The 18927-nt window shown below is 42.1% G+C and overlaps 2 protein-coding genes across 3 annotated transcripts in view; one reads left to right on the top strand and one right to left on the bottom strand.

The window, feature by feature from the left end:
- The window catches only part of GTF2H2 (general transcription factor IIH subunit 2), a 459966-nt gene that overhangs the window by 5653 nt on the left and 435386 nt on the right, over positions 1-18927 (top strand). The gene's annotated exons all lie outside the window — the stretch shown is intronic.
- The window catches only part of RNF38 (ring finger protein 38), a 110233-nt gene continuing 105262 nt past the window's right edge, over positions 13957-18927 (bottom strand). For both annotated transcript variants that reach the window (XM_068176737.1, XM_068176738.1), the window contains one exon: positions 13957-17363. In XM_068176737.1, the coding sequence (XP_068032838.1) occupies positions 17301-17363 (63 nt within the window). In that variant the 3' untranslated portion in view covers positions 13957-17300. The remainder of the gene's footprint in view (positions 17364-18927) is intronic.

Here is an 18927-nt window from a genome sequence, read left to right as displayed (position 1 = left end):
ATAAAATGCTGCTGCATGTGACCTAACACTCAAAGTCACTTCCTCCTTGCCTCTTGATTTATACATCCGTTTTGTGGACGCTTGGGTGTGACTGATTAACTCTTTCCTTTTCGTACACGAACCACATCCTTGTGCGGTGGCATCAGGCTGACCCTGTCTGTATGGGATCTACAAAGCACTTGTTCAAGTACAGAAAATACAGAAACTTTGTTCTTCTAGTTAACACAGTCTACAAACCTTAAACTCCACAAGGCAAGGCTGGAGGCTGAAGATCGGCTTAGTACTGTGGCACTGCACAGATGCCACCATCACACTCTAGCCAAAGAAAACCCAGCGGCACACGTTTCAGGAACAGATAACCGGCAAGACATCAAATGAGGAAGATCTTGTCTCAGCTCCCGGTTTCACCCCCTCTCTGCGGCTGAGTTCTCTGGCAGAGGCTGAACAATTCCAGTTCTTTACCTGTGTGTTTTGAAATGCTAAGCTTCAGCTCCACTACTATACTTGCAGCTCCTGCAGGAGGGTTTGCCTGATGGAGTCTGTGTGTGTCCTGTCCAGAGGAATGTATGCGTTAAGTAAATGTTCCCATCTGACCATTCAGGAACTGACAGAATGTCAATCACACCACCAGAGACTGTAACTGCTGGGATTGAGGCCCCTTCTCAGGAGTCTCTCCAATGAGCCAAAGGGTCCCTGCCTGACTCCTACTCACCCCATACTCACACAGTCAGACAAGGCTTCCTTAACAGTTCAACCCCAGGTTTCCATGAGCAGAATCTCAGACCTCTGGATCCCTGAAGAGATTTATTTATGGTTCAGTAACAGAGTAACAGCTCCAGCTGGTGCCTAAAGTAGGAAATTCTGGGGTTTTCCTGCTGAGTCCTTGGCTCCTGCAGTGCCTCAGTGTTATAAATAGAGACAAGCCAATCTGGATTAATAATTAATAACTAAATTTATTAGCGATCGTGTAACAATTTAGAGTTCGAATTTGCCCACAGTCTACAGAGCAGCTCCGGGTGCAAACCGACAGTCAGTGCCCCCGTCATGTCTTCTGAACAGCAGATCATCAGCTAGTGATGACTCCAGATGTTCTCCTCCTCCTTGTCTTTCCTGCTGAGGTTGAGTCTACGTCCCGACTTCGACGCCACCTGCTTGTGATTTGCTTGGGCGTGATCTAATGGCCAACTTTTCGGTTATTGTTTTCTGCTGGATAGGGCTTTTTAAATGCTAATTAGGTGCCTGCAACTTGCTCGGCAACTTAATCTGCGAATTCCCTTCGCCTTGTTTTTGTGGTTTTTTTTTTTTTTTTTTTTTTTTTTTTTTTTTTTTTTAACTACAGTTTATTACATGCACTCTTAACTGCACGAATTATACATATATAACACTCAGTGTCCAGTCACCTGGCTGGTCACAGGTCCCTGTGCCCTTTGCTGTGCTAAACATCGGCAATTCTGGACCTCTTGCCTCAGGCTCCCAGTCAGAGCTCAACCTGCAGCTCCCACTGCAGCTGCACCCCGAGCTACCTTCACAGAATGTTCGCCCTTTTTTTTTGGATTGAGCATATCTGCTAATATATTAAAAGGGAAAAAGAAAGCTTTCACAGCATTTTACACTGCCCTTACTTACAACATTATTACAAGTAACTGAATTAAGGCTAACGTTGTCATAGGGTAGAAACTATTCTTAAGACAAGATCATGAAAGATTCTTGAAAATTATTTATTGTTCACCTTGTTAATCATTCACTACTTGTTGGACATGAGACAGGTGTATCCAGTTTTCCTAACACAAAATTTTAACAGCAAAATTAAAATGTTAAAGAACACAGAAAGACAGCGTATGGTCCCTCCCATTTAGATTCTAATTTGACTTTTTTTGTGAGAATATCTTGCTTAGCACTATATCTGCAGGTTGTGTATAATTTAGTCTATTTCAAGTGGGCTGGGTTGATACTATTGTGCATACTTTCTCCATTCCTCGAACCCCTTCTGTATTTTATATATAAAATACTGGGTCAGGCATTCTTTTCCATGCAGAAGGTTGATTTTAGCTGGAATATAAGTTCCTGACATAGCTGAGTGGCTTCCAAAGAAACTTTCTGCCAGTGCCACGGATTGTGATGGAACATTCCAAACATTCCACAGTGCCAAATTTAAGGTTTGTGGCCATTTCAGATAAGTTCATGCGCATATTTTTGTGTTCTGTTCTTCCCCTCTACTTGTCCTGAAGATTGTGGGTGATGCAGTTAGATGTAATTTTCTCTGTATTCTCAAGGATTTACACAACTGATTGTTTATATTAGCTGTAAAATGAGCACCCCTGTCTGATTCAATAGACTCTATAGAACCCTGTAGGTTTAACTTTTTAAGCCAAGGCCTTTTGTGCTCCTCTTGTGCCAGCCCTTTTTGCTGAAAAGGCTTCTGCCCAGCCTGATAGCTGATCTGCTATCACTGGCAAATACTTAGAGTCTGGTATCCACAGACTCTATCTGTAGTCGCTGAAAAGGGAAGTAGATTCATAGTTAGTCATCCTGTCTCTGAGCTTGGTCTGATACTTGACTACTTCTGGTAGACTGGGAAGCTATTTGTGATCCTTCTTGCAGTGGCATAAATTCCTGGAGCTGCACATTTTCTTTTCTTTTTTATTTGGCTAGCTGTTGCCTCTGCCTCTCCACCTACTTCATTGTGAAACCTTCTAACCACACAGATTAAATATCTCTTTGGAAGAGTTGGCTTCCCCTCTGTAGACCACATTCCATCATAATCTTGTGTCACTTCCCACTTTTCCCACTGTTTCTTTTCTTTTGTTGACCAGTCCTTCTCATACATGGTCTTAGGGTCTCTCAAATTTGGCCATTCACACTGGCTAGCCAGAGCCACAACAGCACGTTCTCTGTCATCAGGTAGAGGCATTAAGCTCACTGGATTCAAGGTGTTACATCTTTTTAATATTATGTGCCATTGTGAAGATCAGTTCATATCTATGTGCCCATTGTGGTGTTAGAGCTTGGGCTGCAGACTGTCAACAGTATCCCCACATCATGTGGGATATGAACTGTTTCAGGACAAGGGGAATAACTAATTTCTAATATTTTTGCTGTTGTTGCCACTGACTTAGGCTAGATGCTTCTGCTGCAAGTGAAGCTAATTTAACTGAGTAATATGCAAATGGTCTCTGATAGGGTCCTAAATTATGCTTGACCCCTCCACTGGCTATTCCTTTACATTCATGTGCATACAGATTGAAGGGTTTTGTATATATAACCTAGGAGCCCAAGACCAGGAGCAGACACCAAAGCTCCTTTTATTGCTCTGTAAACTTATTCTTTCTCCAGATCCTATGCAACAGACTTTATGTCTTTGTTCTTGGTTTCCTCAGTCAGAGGCTTAGTCAATTCCTCTACTGCAGGAATATATGGACAACAAAATCCCACAGTTCTGAGCAAACCTGGTACATGCTTTTTGTGACTGGATGTGAGCTGTCAGAGCTCTCCTCAGAGCTCCTGAGGTTATGCTACTGCATTGGGTGCCCCATGACACCCATGCCTGCCAGTCTGGATGCAGAGATCTGAACCCAGCACCTGGCTGATTGGTAGAGGGCAGGGCAGTCATTGCTCATTCGTTCAGAATGGTGCTTGCCTGTCGCTCATGAGGATTTCAGCCGGGTCTCTGGTTACAAGTAATTTAATCCTGGTGTAGCAACAAAGTAAGAGTTCGAGCTGGTGCCTCGAGGAGAAACCCTGAACAAAGGATTACCTGGGCATTTATACCCTCACAGTTTGTATGCCAGAAAATCTGGGGTCTTCCAACTGAGTCTTCAGTTCCTGCTGTGTCTCAGTGTCCAGTCCCCAGGCTGGTGCCACAGGTCCCTGTGCCCTTTCCTGTGCCAAGGGTCGGCAGCTCATGGCCTCTTGCCTCTGGCTCCCACCCAGAGCTCAGCCTGCAGCTCTCACTGCAACTGCATCCTGAGCTAACTGCACTGAATATGTTCCTCAACATATGGCTGGTCTTCATCACCACAAAGCCACACACTGCTGATGGAAGATATCCAGCTCAGGACTCTGGTTCCTTTTCTGGAAAACTTAATCCCCAGCCTGTTGGTGCCCAGTCTTAAATGCTGCAGAGTCACTCCATGGATTAGATAAGCCCAGACACATCTTGATCTTTGTGAAGTTCATGCTGGTGCTTTCTGCAGCACCTCACAGTCCTTCAGAAGACTGACTCTGACTGCCACTTAATCTATCCTCATCCTCTGTTTCACACCCTCCTTGTTTGTAATGACAGAAAACTCTGAGGGCATATTCCAGCCTATTGCCCTGGTTCCTGATAAGAACATTAAGGCACATTGGGCTCATCTTCTGTCCCAGAGGAATGGCACTAGTACCCAGCTGCCAGTTCAGGTGTTCTAGTCTATCTATCCAAACTCAAACATAAGGTTGTCTGTAAGGACATTTCAAGGCCTATTACTTGCAGTGTTAGAATTTGCAAGTTATTTGTACCTAGGGCATTTCCCATTACAAATAAACTTGTTGAGCTAGATTCTCTGTGCTTTCTAGTGTTTTAAATTGTTTACTGTGGAGAAGAGAGTTGTGATAAAACTAAGTCTGTTTTAGTGTACAGTTTACAGGGCTTGGTGCAGATCTGGACATCTTTGCAGCCATCTACAAAAAACCAACCAACTCAACACCAAGTGGAATCACCACTTCAGCAAAGAAATTGAGGACTGTGATTTGAATGGCACTAATACACCATCTAGCACCTGGTGTTCTAAGTCCCAGACAGGATCGAGGCTGCATATCCAGCATGGAAATGCTCAGATCAAGGAAGACTGGTTTCATGTAGTTTAGGTGGAAGAAACAGCTAGGAAGAGACAGCAAGTTTCAATGTAAACACACAGCGTGGATATGCAGCTGGGAAAGGGATTGCCACTTAAGGATAGAAAATGTAGAATTTCTGCTTGGCATTCTTATCTACGCATCCCACATTCCCACTCACCCTATTTTGTAGTGACTTAATTTTATTTTCTTCTTTTCTCTTACTTTTTGTGTTGCTTCAACCATGGATTCTTTCTGTGACATCCTGTTTGCCACAGAGAATGCTCTAACTGGCAGTAAGACAAAGATCTTTTTTTCCTTGTATTATCTTTTCCCATCTACTTCTATTTATGACAACATTCTGATTTTACTTTCTCTTTTTTTCTATTTTGCTTGTTCACCAGGTTATTGATTAACATTAGCATCAAAAACACTCTCCTAGGACAGCCCTGCAAAGGTAGTACTGAAATCCATCTGCATCCATTGGGAATTGAAATTTTCTTAAAATAGGTGTTCTCTCTGTCCTCTGCTTACCCATATTATCCTGGTGATCAGTTCTTTGTAATACTTGCTCAACACTGCCAATTGCAGAGCAGGTGGGTCTTGCCTGAGTAACAGATTGTTGTCTTTCAGGGGCCAAAGTACAACAGCTGAAGTAGCTACCCAAAAGGCACATAACACATCTCCCCAGAAAATTTCCAGGGAAACAGAAACTGGTCCACCAAGCTGTGGCAGACAACAAGCTGCAGGTTTTTGGAAAAACAGTCCAGGAATATCAGCAGCTATGTAGGTACCATTTATGTACCATCTGAGGTGCAAGAGGTGAGTTACTATGTAATAATGTATTTTTTTCTATAATAAGAACAATGTAATTATTACTGTGAAATAATGGTAGCCACAGCTGCATATACATACTTAGTTCAGTCCTACCTTACTTGTATTCAAAACTACACCAATAAATCTACATCTCAATCTGCCATAATTTTGATGCCCTGTCAATGAAATTGTGCCATTTATGAACAACTCACATGGAAACCACCCTTTCAAAATGAAATATGTACCTACACACCACTTTCCTTTTCACAGAGTCTGTCTTTCATGGAAGATGTTGGTACCTACAGGGCAGAAAGGATGCCAAGCAGAACACTCCCTGTTTGAGGACTGTGCCTCACACAGTCTGCTTGCTGCCAATTTGCAGCCCATTTTTGCCACAGTGACCCTGTGCCTCTGCATAGCCCACTGCAGAGAAAAGCACACCCAGTCTCATTCACCTAATAGCAATGCTAGCAACATTTCTGAGGTGGAAAGGTGCTACCTAATGTCATGGCTGTGCCACAGAGCTTCAGCAGGACTGTAAAAGATTCAACACTTTCTGCAACATTCACAGTACCCTCCCTAGCATCTAAGAGCAAGCTTAGAGACTGGTTTCCCCCAGCAGTACCATGTGGCAGCATGGCTGGGCTATCTGCACAGCTCACAAGGAGCTTTGTCACATTGGCAGCAATATCATCTTTAGCTGTGTCTGTTCTGTGCTGTCATTGTCACAACAGGCAGGAAATTGGTTCAGCTTGGCAATAAACCATGACCTCTCCCACTACTGAAGGGGAAACACACCGTGTGGGGAGGTGGGGGAAGACAAAAGGGAGGAGGAGGACTGGGAGTATGTAGAACTCCCATTGCGTTTGAACGTTTGGACTGCAGCTCCGAGACATGGCCAGATGCACAGGGCAGTGGAGGCAATGCCCCGTGCAGAAAGAATTAGTTGTTGAATTGCTGCCATCTGCAGTTCCTAGGGAGACTTGGAAGCCTTCTGCTGGTGAATGCATTTTGCCTCATCCAACGGGCACAGAGCAGCAGGAGCTTCTTGTTCCTGGATACAGTCTTCTCAACCTCTCTTTGGCTTGTTTTTTTTCTCCAGGTCCCAAAACAAGAACTAAATGTATCTTTCCATTTCCACTCTCCTACAGAGCCACCTACCTAACAGTCCATGAAATGAGGGCAGAAATTCTAGCCAATAGACTCAGCAGTGTTTCTAAAGCTCAGGGATGCTATGATATGTATAATTTGATACTGAGATTCCCCCTAGCAACAGATCTTGCAAAATCAATCATAAGCAAAATTATGGGCTCACTGAGACAATCCCCAGGAAGACCAGAGCCCAAGGGTATTTGGTATAAGTGGATTCCCAAGGAATAGTCTCCTCAAACTTGTGGTTGAGGGCCATACAGGACTGGAGTGGGGCTTCCCCCTTCGATGAAGTGGCTATTTGTGAGAGCACTGAGCAGGTGTGTTGCTTGTGCTTGAGGATCATGAGGTCTGGGGCAGGGCTTCGTCCATCATTGAGTAGCGGGCTGAATAAAAGAGGCATCTAGGGAGTGCAGTGAACAGGAGAGGGCAAACAGGGGCGTGGCACATCTCTGACGGCATGGCATGGCATGGCACAGCACGGCACGGCAGCGCAGGCAGGGTTTCTTGCTAGTAAGGTTCACTGTTTGTTGTGCATGGTGCTTCTGTTGTTTGGAAGGTTTTAGCATTTCTGGTAGTAATGGTTTGTACACGATCAAAAACTGTAGTTAGTACAAGAGCATGTAATCAAATGGAACCCTCCAAAAAGGATGAGTCTGTCCAGACCCATTCCTGCGCGGACTGTTTGAGCTTATCTGTCGTTTCAGGGGGACATTTCGGTGGAAACCTGCCTGGGGTGTGAACAGGTGAATGATCTCCTTCTGCTTGGAAGGAGATTAGAGAGGCCGAGCTTAGTGAGGAAGTTGAAAGACTAAGGAGTATCAGGGAAAGTGAAAGGGAAATCGATTGGTGGAGTTCAATCCTTGGGGGAGGATTGAACTCTTCCATCCTTGAGGGAGGCCCACCAAGAGTTAGAGGACTCCCATGCCTCTCACTGTCAGACAACAGAAGACACTTGGTAGATGACGAAGAGTGTAAGTGGAAACCTACTCAAGGAGGTAATAATAAAAATTCCTCCCAACCCCCAACCACAAGCCAGGTGCCACTTCAGAATAAGTATGAACCCCTGGATCTGGAGAGTCAGCCAGATGACTTAGAAGAAAATTATCTGCACAGTGAGCTTCCCAATTATGATTCATCTGTGAGAAGATTTACCACCTCTGACATGAAAAAGGAAAGAAGGGTAATCATGGTGGGTGATTTCCTTCTCTGGGGAACAGAGAGCCCCATATATCAACTGGACCCATCCCACAGAGAAGTTCACTGCCTCCCTGGGGCCCAGGTATGAGATATTACTGAGAGACTTTCTGGGCTGACTCAGCCCTCTGATTATTACCCACTGCTCATACTCCACGCTGGCAGTGATGAGATTGAAAAGTGGAGTGTCAGGGCAGTTAAAAGGGACTTTAGGGCACTGGGACAAGTAGTTGATAGGACAGGGGTACAGGTAGTCTTTTCCTGAGTCCCTTTGGTGGCTGAGAAAAACAGTGAAAGGAATGGGAGAGATCACATTATCAGTAAGTGGGTCAAGGGTTGGTGCCATCAGCAGAATTTTGGGCTCTTTGATCATGGGGGAACTTTTACAGCACCAGGCCTGCTGGAACCAGATGGGCTTCATCTCTCTGTTTAGCTTGTGAACTGGCAGAACTTGTTGAGAGGGCTTTAAACTAGCTTTGAAGGGGGAAGAGAATGCAGTTGGGCTGTCTGGAAGCAGGCCCAAGGGTGGTAAGCCTGAGTTAGGGGTGAAATCAGTAGCCCAGCCAAAGTGCATGTGCACTAATGCACATGTACACAGCATGGAACAACAAGAAGAGCTGGAGGCCATGGTGCAGCAGCAGAACTATGATGAAGTTGCCATCACAGAAATATGGTGGTATGACTCATATAACTGGAGCACTGCAATGGATGGCTACAAGCTCTTCAGAAGAGACAGAAAAGGGAGAAGAGGTGGAGAGGTGGCACTTTATATTAGGGCGGCTTTGGATGCCATAGGTATTGAAACTTATGATGACGATGTTGAGTCCCTGTGGGTAAGAATTAAGGGGAAGGCCAACAAGGCTGACATCATACTGGGAGTCTGTTATTGTCCACCCAACCAGGAAGAAGAGGTGGACAATTCATTCTATAAGCAGCTACAGAATGTTTCTGGATCGTCTTGTTGGCGATTTCAACCTGCCAGACATTTGTTGGGAACTCAATACAGCTGAAAATAGGCAGTCCAGGAAATTTTTAGAGTGTATGGAGGACAGCTTTTTGTCGCAGCTGGTGGTTGAGCCCACCAGGGAAGGGACTATGTTCTGTTATTTGCAAATAGAGATGAGTTGTTGGGAGATGTGGTGGTTGGAGGCTGCTTGGGGCATAGTGATCATGAAATTATAAAATTCTCAATATCTGGTGAAGTCAAGAGGAACATTAATAAGACTTTTACACTGGACTTTCGGAGGGCAGACTTTGGCCTATTCAGAAGACATATTCAGAGAGTTCCTTGGGAAATAGTCCTTAAAAACAAGGGAGTTCAGGAAGGGTGGACATACTTCAAAATGGAGATCCTGAAGGCACAGGAACAGACTGTCCCTGAGGACCGAAAGACAAGTCAACGAGGCAAACGTCCAGCCTGCATGGGCAATGAGGTTTTGGAGGAACTCAGGAGTAAAAAAAGGATGTATTATCCTTGGAAGGAAGGTCAAGTTTCTCACGTAGTATTTAAGAGGGCTGCTAGAGTACGTAGGAGAAAATTCCATTCCTTGTTTTGAGTACAGTTCCTTCTCATTTCTCTTGTTGAACTAACAGATTTATAGTCAGTTTTTAAATAAGACTATATGATGGCCCAAGCTCCTAGTACTCAGATGAGCTGTGAATTGCTTCTTCTCTCTCCATATTCTTCCCTTTACTGCCTCTCAAAAAAATTAAACATTCTCCAAACCCTAGCAAACATGGTGTGGTGAAAATGATTCTCCTGCACGCACAAATCTATGGGAAGAAACATTGTGACAGAGGAACTTGGTGGGGTATCTCCCAGGACATTTACCATGGAGGAATGTGCTGGCTTGGGTATCTGCAGAACTGTTAGTGGTGCCAGGATGAGCCTTTCCAAGATGTCCATTTCAGAATGAAGATTTGCTGAGTTTTGTTCTAGGTACTAGAAGTCTGATTGTACGGGAGCTCTTTTACAATTGAAAACTGCACTTTGAGACACAGTGATGTGTTAAGTGGCACAGTGCAATCCACTGCAAAGGCCAGCATGTGAGACTGTGTTCGGCAGAATATGCATTTCAAAACTGATGGCTCACAAATAGAATATTTGTGTGTTTGAAAAAGCACAGAGCTTTGTGGATGCAATAATTCACAAACTTAGAGAATATGCTGAGTTGGAAGGGATCCATCAGGATCATTCTGTCCAACTCCTGGTCCTGCACAGCACCATCCCCATGAATCACACCATGTGCCCAAGCGTATTTTCCTTGGGCAAATACACTTGTTCAAACCTTTCTTGAACTCTGTCAGGCTGTGACCACTTCCCTGGGGAGCCTGTTCCAGTGCCCAACCACCCTCTGGGTGAAGACCCTTTTCTGATAATGTAACCTAAACCTCCCCTGACTCAGCTTCATGCCATTTCCTCAAGTCCTGGCACTGGTCACAAGAGTCAAGAGATGAGTGCCTGCCCGTTCACTTGTAAGGATGTTGAAAATCACAATGAGGTCTCTCATCAGTCTCCTGCAGGCTGAACAGCACAAGTGACCTCCAGCTGCTCCTCATATGGCTTCCTCTCCAGACCCTTCACCAGTTTCACTGCAATCCTTTGAGCATTCTCCAAAAGCATAATGTGTTTTTTATATTGTGGTACACAGAACTGGCCCCAGCACTCAAGGTGAGGCAGCCCTAGTGCAGAGGGGAACAATCCCCTGTCTTGCCCAGCTGTGATGCTGTGCCTGATGCACCCCAGGACATGGTGGTCCTCCAGGCTGCCAGGGCACTGCTCACTCACATTCAATTTGTCAGTCAGGACCCCTAGGTCCTGTTCCATGGAGCTGCTCTCCAGCCTCTCATTCCCGTCTATACACATACACAAAGGTTGCCATAGCCCAGTCACAGAATCTGGCACTTTCTCTCATTAAACTTCATACAGGTGATGCCTGTCCAGCCCTCTCATCTATCGAGGTTTCTCTGCAAGGCCTCTGGAGGAGTAGACAGCTTCTCCCAGTTTAGTGTTGTTGGCAAACTTACTCAGTATCCCTTCCAGTCTTGCGTCCAGGCCATTAATGAAGCTGTTGAAGAGCACAGGACTGAGGATGGAGCCCTGTGGAACCCCACCAGTGACAGGTCACACCAGTCTAATGTCACCCCATTCACTGTTGCACTTTGTGCCTTATCCTTGAGCCAGCTGCTCACCCATCATGTGATGTGTTTATCCAGCTGTAGGCTGGATGTTTTGTCCAGAAAGATACTGACAGAGACAGTATGTATGGAAAGCTTTACTGAAACCCAAAAAGATTACATCACCTGGCTTCACTTGGTCAGCTAGGTGGGTTATGTTGCTGTAGAAGGAAATCAGGTTGGACAAGCAGGACTTTCCCCTCATGAAGCCATGGTGGCTGTGACTGATGACTGGGTTGTCCTCCAACTGTTTTTCAGTACTCCCAGAATAATCTTTTCCACAATTTTACGTGGCAGTGAAGTGAGACTTCACACTAGTTTTAGGGATCTCCTTTTCCTTCTTTAAAACTGGATTAATGTTCACTGGCTTCCAGTCAGCTGGAACCTCTCCAGATTCCCAAGACTGTTCAAAGACCATGGAGAGAGGCTTTGTGATGACATCAGCCAGCTCTGAGGATTCCTGGATGAATCCCATCAGGCCTCACAGATTTGCAGGGATCCAGATGGAGAAGATCCTGCACAAAAGTATCTTCAGTGTCAAATGGAAATTGATCTTTCTCACAGTCATGGTCCTCCAGCTCAGGACACTGAGACCCCCTTGGGAGTCCAACATCCATGGCCCATCATCCATATTAAAGACAGAGGCAAAGAATGCATTTAACAACTCTGCCTTGCCCCTGTCCCTGTTTGTGAAGTGACTTCCCTCATCCTGTAACAGGCTGGTGTTATTTTAACACTGCCTTTTGCCATTAACATATTTGAAAAGACTGTTTCTATTGTCCCTGTTTCTGGCCAGCTTCCACTCCAGTTGAGCTTTGGCTGCATAAATTTTCTAACTACAATGGGAAGCAGCACCTCTGCATTCTCCCCATGTTACCTGACCTTACTTCACTGGGCATATACCTTACTTTTTGCCTTATTTCCAAGAGAAAATGCCTCACTTGCCTGACTTCCAACATTTAGGAATCACCTGTTACTGTGTCCCTAGGTGATGTTTAAAAAGTGACCAGCACTGATGGAACCCAGCATCTGCCTGAACATTTTCCCAGACGATTTTACTTACTAGTTCCCTGAGCAGTCTGCTCTCCTCATGTTCAGAGCTGAGATTTTGCTGGGATTTTCCCCTCACATCAACAAAGATTTTAACTACTTTGTGGTCACTGTGGCCAAGACAGAGCCAATCCGCACCCACAAGATCCTCTCTGTTGACAAGCAGTAGGTCAAGGAGGGAATCTTTCCCTGCTGGCTCCCTTCACTTCTGTAAAGCTGTCACCAACGTTTTTAAGAATGTTACGACCTGGGTTGTACCAGCTGTGTGATGGCTTCCAGCTGAGTTCTGGCAAGGTGAAGTCCCCTATAACGACAAGGGCAGTTGATTTGGAAGTGTCCTCTAGTTCCTCAAAGAATCGAAGACAAGGGAAGATTCTTATACTGTTAAATAAACACATCTACATCTACCAAGGTTAGCAAAGGCTAGAATTGGACAAAAGCTGCAGCAATGCCACTGCTCCTGAAAAGCCAAGCCCGTCTATTGCATATGTAAGACTAAATAAGAAATTAAGAACTCCATCTTAAGCATACTGTCATTCCTGAATCAGCTGATAAGCACTGTGGGCATGGAAATCACAAATGTGCAAGGCAAATCAGTTGCAAGGAAATACCACATCTGAAAGTCAGATGGTCGTGTGCACCATAGTGTGAGCTGTGGGAGAAGGAAGGTTACAGCAGACACATGAGATAGAGAAACTAGAGCTGTAGGCAGTAGTTGAAAGCAAGAAAGGAAAACAGAATAATAAAAGAGTACACAGGATGCAGTATCTGGTGGCAGTGATATGATTTACTAGAAATTAGCAACAGAAATTATTAGCAACAGAATAATTAATGAGAATGCCAGGAGACTCTTGAGGAGTGGTAACACAAGCTTGTGAGCAAAGACGGCCATTGCACAGGCTGAGGAAGAGACTGAGATGCTGTGACACAAAGGTGGGGAGCACAGAACAGACCAGATCAGGAGAGAGGAGCAGGGCAATTCTGCTCTTCAGGCTAGGACTGATCATGGCCAAACTACTGATGATGCTGAAAGCTGCTCTGCAATATACTCACGTGCAAAAATGTGATTTTGCAAGTGTCTGAGCTCACAGATTGACACAGTTCTCTTTTCCATCATTTCCCAAATCCAAAAGGTATGTGTGTGAACCTGCTTAAGGATTCTCAAAAGCATGAATTAATCTTCAAATATGTCTGAGTACCTAGAACACCTGCTGTAGATGCAGCTATTAAGATCTCCTATGTAAATGAAAACCTCTTAAATAACTACATCTGTCAACTTAGATTACATTATCTTAAAACCAGAATCACAAAACTCCACTTTTTTTCCTTTCTTTTTGGTTTTGTTTTACTACCAGTTTCTTGTGTGACCCTGGTTAATTAAACCATCATAATTCAGGACGCATCACTTACTACTGTTAGGGCACTGCAAAAGTGTAACACATCTCTTCAGCTGATTCACAGTGCAAATAGTATGCCTAACAAGCACTTTCATCCCTACAAAGTTTCTTCTGGCTAAGTAAATAAGAGCTTTGAGTATGATGAATTCTCACACTCTCAGAAATATGGTACAGCATTTCAGATCAGTTTCTGAGGCTCTCTCAACGTAAGGATAAAGAAAAAGTTGTGTGCTACAGTTAAGGTGGCAAAACACCTACAACACAAGTGGCTGTTGCCAGTAATACTTCAATTTGCATGATGATGCACAGAAATATGCCCAGTAATAAAAAAAAACCTCAGAGAAAGAACAGAACAAAATTGTGTAAGTGTACATCATACATTTATTACTGAACAACTCTCTCAACTCCAAAACTGGGCACAGGGAATAAAAATAAAAATTCATTGCACTACCTAGTAAAGCATTACTAGTAACTCTCATAAAAAATGTACAAATTTTGTTAAAAATTTATCAAGCCTTCAAATGATTTGGTTACAGATATTTATAATACATTTAAAACTACATGTGAAATGATACAATAGCATATGATTTAAAGAAAACACTTAACAAAATATGATTCCAATAAAAACCATAAACTTTCATAATAATTAGCAAGTCTGAAACACAAGTAGCAAAATGAGGTAACAATGTACCAAAGGAAAAAACCACAGCTTTTACAAAGGCCCAAAGATAACTCAGTTAAAACTGTTTTCTACAATTAAAATTAAAACAGTTGTTAAGTCTCATCCCAAGTATTATGCTTTGTGTTAAGAGCTGTGAAGTCACATTCAAGATCCTGTACAAAATGACATACAACATATGGCCTTACTTCTTTTTCTGAAGAAAGCCAAAAAATGAGACACTGGAATTACCTGTAGGCCTTGATATCCACCAAAATGTCAAATTAAATTGACAGTTTATGCAAAAAAACACAGCAGTGCCAATATGATAAAGCAAACATAATGGAGGTTGGGTATTTTTGTTTTTAAGTCATTGGATGGCAGAAAGGCAACAAACATAAAAGAAGTCTTGCTGAATTCAGGTGCTATCAGGCACCACGGCAGCTGTGCATAATACATGGCAGTTAAGAGCTGAACATAAATCCCCTGCCCTTGACAGCCACCACAGAAGATGTGGTTGTAGCCTGTCTGAGCTAATTCAAGATATAAGCATGTGTGTGCTCTTTGTACACACTAACCATGGGAAACAAGTCCCCATTCATCCAAGCAAACCAAAGAACCATTCCAGAATAGATGAGCCATAAGAGTGCAACAATTAATTGCAGGATTTTACCAACTTAGACCCTCCATCTCCTAGATCTCCCATTGTCTCAATGAATATTAATGGGGAAAAAGGGACATTTCTCCAGTTCCAGAAAGAGAACTACTTTCCTCAGCTTCAGAAGTATGTGTCCTATTCACTTGTATCAAGTTTAGAAAAAATACCCTCTTTCCATGCTTTGAACTGAATACTAAACACAGAAATGTTAGTCATATTTGAATCTGTACATGGATTCTTTTTCTTTTGCAGTTATATAAAAGAGGCTAAGTTTTGTAAGACATAGGTGGTATATGCTTTTTAAACATGATTTTATTTGTTAAAAAAAAAATTACACATAATTTAACCTGCTAGGTGCTATTGTGAAAAGCCTATTTTTTAACTCCACTGGAAGAGCGGAAAAAGAAATTCTAGTATTTTGAAGTGGAAGTAACAGCATTTTTACTTATTTAGTGTTCCTATGTAAGGACAGGTATATAAAGCATCACTGTTTTTCAGAACTACCTGCATAACTGACCAGAGGGAAAAACAACTGAAACAGGGCAAAATTGTGCTTTTATTTAGCTGCACCAAGAGCTGTGACTGGTCTGTAAAATCTTCAAAGAGGAAAACCAGCATGGAGAACATCTAACACTGTTTGAAATTTTAACTGATACTAAAGCATAGCAGCATACAAAAGAATCAGAAATTATAAAAGAATAAACTTAAAGCTGAGACTGGCAGCAAGTTGTAGCAATACTGGTAATTGTGCCACTTGTGCTGCTGCTGCAACCAAAGAAATGACACTGAATTTATGAGAAGAGTTTCCTTGCAAAAAGTGCATATGCAGACCTAAATATTTTGCTAGAACACATCAGAGACGTTAACAGTGTGAATGTTACAAAAAAAGCTCATTTTTTTCAATGGCCCAAATAAAATATTATTCAGAGCACTTGAATAGATGTTATCCTCTCCTTTTTCACAGCATTGTTCAGGAAAGTATTCCAAATTTCTCTAGTGGAGCACTCTGGAAACTTGATTGCAATAACCTAGGAGTTCCTTCTTCCTATTACACTCATCATGAAATAAGGAAGGGAAAGAAGCAGCATCCGGGCTACTGAATTCTGCAGGTTATGACCAAAACCTACCTTCTCTTGTGATAGGGTGGAAGAAATGTGAAATTCTACTTCTATGAGAAAACGCAAAAAAATGTATTTTGTTCATGAAGTTGCAGGAATAAAATTGTAACCTTTTACAAGTTACTTTAGTTACATACCTACTTCCTTGTCAATTACAAAGAACGAATGTGATTAAAGCCAATGTTTATAAGCTAAAAGATTATGTCCTTATCAAGTACAATGGGCAAAAGTTAAGAGCTGTTCCACAAGACCAGGACACCCTCAGTGTACTTCCTGCTTCCCTTCATGAAAGAAACATTTAACTGGTAAACCCAGCTAGAAAAATTTAAAAGGAAAACAGAAAAATACAGCTATATTAGCAACTGAAAAATTTGCTAAATATGATATTGTGACTCTACATTGATAACTTGTAAATCAGCCATTAAAAAATCCAGACTTTTTAACATATGATAAAACCCCCAAGGTTACTCATGTATGAAGAATGAATGCATTCTTTAGTGGTACACACTTAATGCCTCCAGTGAAGGGGAAGCATAACAGCTGTTTGAATAGTAGTAGGTAGAAAGGTCTTTACACCTGTAAGTACATTGGGGACAAAATACTAAATGTCTGTAATTGCTGCACCCATTGCATTCAGTGTGCAACTGCAAACACAAGGAAAGGAACCAGTGTACAGTACTAGTACTGTTTAAATAACACACAAGATTATACATTGCAGCATAATTATTACTACACACATACGTTCTCAGTACATGCTGGTATGTAAGTTCTCGAACACGCAGGCACACCCAGTCACAAGCACACGTCACTCACCCCTCTCTCAGTCAAACACACACTCACACTTTTCATCCCCACTCACAGTATCTGAAGGCTCTATATAAGGTAGATTGCTATATTGTTTGGAGCTACCACTTTTTTTTCCTTTTTCTTTTATATAAAAGCACATGCTAAAAGATCACATCCACAGTAATCTCGCAGCAACACTTGGAATGATCACACAAAACCCAGGGAATGTTAGTGCACACACAAAATTAAGCTAAAAAAAAATCTTTGGAGTTCCAATCACACTTGTTAGTATAACAATCCCGTAACTGTGAAGACTAATTATAAGCTTTATAATTGATTAAGTCACACAGTGCAAAGTAAGGTCCATTGACCCTTTTGTGTAAAGGGTAGGCTGGAAGCCACATGGGTAGGTAAGTTCAATAGAGAGTTCATATATACATGTGACCAGAAACACCCAAAGCAGATTTGTGCTCTTAGATTGGTCATTCTGAATCACGATGCACTTCTGAAGCATCAGCTCTACAAATTGGGCAGGTACGATTTGCCTGTAAAACCAGAAAAATAAAATAGGGTTAACCAGACTGACAAATACATTGTTAAAGCAATTTGTATGTGACTCTGACATCTGTGACCACTGAAGAACAATTCAAGAGAAGACAGAATGTGCTTATGCATTTTCTTAATTTGTTATGTTTGAATGGTGTGGTGAGTTTGCCAATTCAAAATTACATTTACAAAAAAAATCTTTAAATCTTTAAAGCCAAAGCAACACAACAAATAAGGCTCTAGCTAAGTGGTGGTGGTTTCATTAATGTGGATTCACAATTATAGTATATTACAGTCAGATGGATGCAACTAACAACCTGTACTGTATGCCAAAGAGAAAACCACCAAAACAAACTGAGACACCCTGGGCTCAAATAAACATTTTGTTTGAAGATGTCATATTGTCACAAACTGTACTGATCAGGAATGGCACCATACTTTGTTTATTCGGTTATCGTCACAGAAATACATTATACAGACTTGGTCAAAGCTGAAAGAAAACCGGGGGTAAAGGGAAGGCCTTTTAGTAAAGGGGAAGGGAATAAAAAAATAAAGAAAGAAAAGATGACCCGACCAAGCAGGTATTCAGGTAACACACACCAGCAGGTCTAGATTTAACTCTTTAGTTAACACACTGAAAATATGTCCTGTGACTCACTTGCTTTTCTAATTCTACTCTATTTACTTTTTTGGCTTCCTTAAAAAGTAAGACTGATGATAAGTAATATTCCTTAAGCTACTGGGAAAGTATTTCTGCCTTCTCATTCCCCTTTTAAAATACTGGCTAATTTCATTTTAATAAACAATGAGAAAAAGCCGCAGAAAAATTAGTCAATACTTCCCTTGCAAAGGGAAAAGTAAAGAGAGCTCTTCCCTGTCACAAATGTTGTATTTCATAGTTACCAAAAAACTGCAGGACCAACCACTGTACTCCAAGTCTTCTAAGGCAACAGATTTTTCAATGAAAATACAAGTGAAGAGCATCAAGAAATATGATTCTGTAGGCCAGAATTCAGAATTCTTTGTCAAATATTTTAAATCCAAACAATAACTAATCCAATGAAAGTACTATGTTATTTATTACTGAAAAACATAATTCAGTAAGGGAAGTTAAAGTTACATTATATTTTTCCTGTCAATTTTCCTGCCGTCAACTGTTAGCACTGTCCGTACTTTTTATTGCTTTGTAATTTTTGTAAATCATGGATTGGAGTACCAATTAAACTTACATTTTTTGCTCTTTCACTAGCAGTTTCAAAATATACTTCAAAACGTCCCTAGTCAGTCATTTCATTTCATGTGCCTGATTCTAAACATAACCTGGCTAATATAATATTTAAAATAAAAATGCATGTTCTTAAAAATTCAGTGGATTAATGAATCAAAAGCAATTCGCTTAGGTTGGTACTAAAGTAACAACCACTTGCACCACAGAACACCATTCAGTAGGAGTAATTTCCTGACAGGAATTGCAGACATAGACCTACTGTACCAGGTTAAAATGAATACTCATGGACACCAAGCCACTGCTTTTAAAGTAACTTATCAAGATCCTACATGAAC

This window comes from Anomalospiza imberbis, chromosome Z (assembly GCF_031753505.1).
Source record: "Anomalospiza imberbis isolate Cuckoo-Finch-1a 21T00152 chromosome Z, ASM3175350v1, whole genome shotgun sequence".
Taxonomy (NCBI): Eukaryota; Metazoa; Chordata; class Aves; order Passeriformes; family Viduidae; genus Anomalospiza; species Anomalospiza imberbis.
The sequence above is the reverse complement of the archived record's forward strand: the minus strand, read 5'-3'. Positions and strand labels throughout refer to the sequence as shown.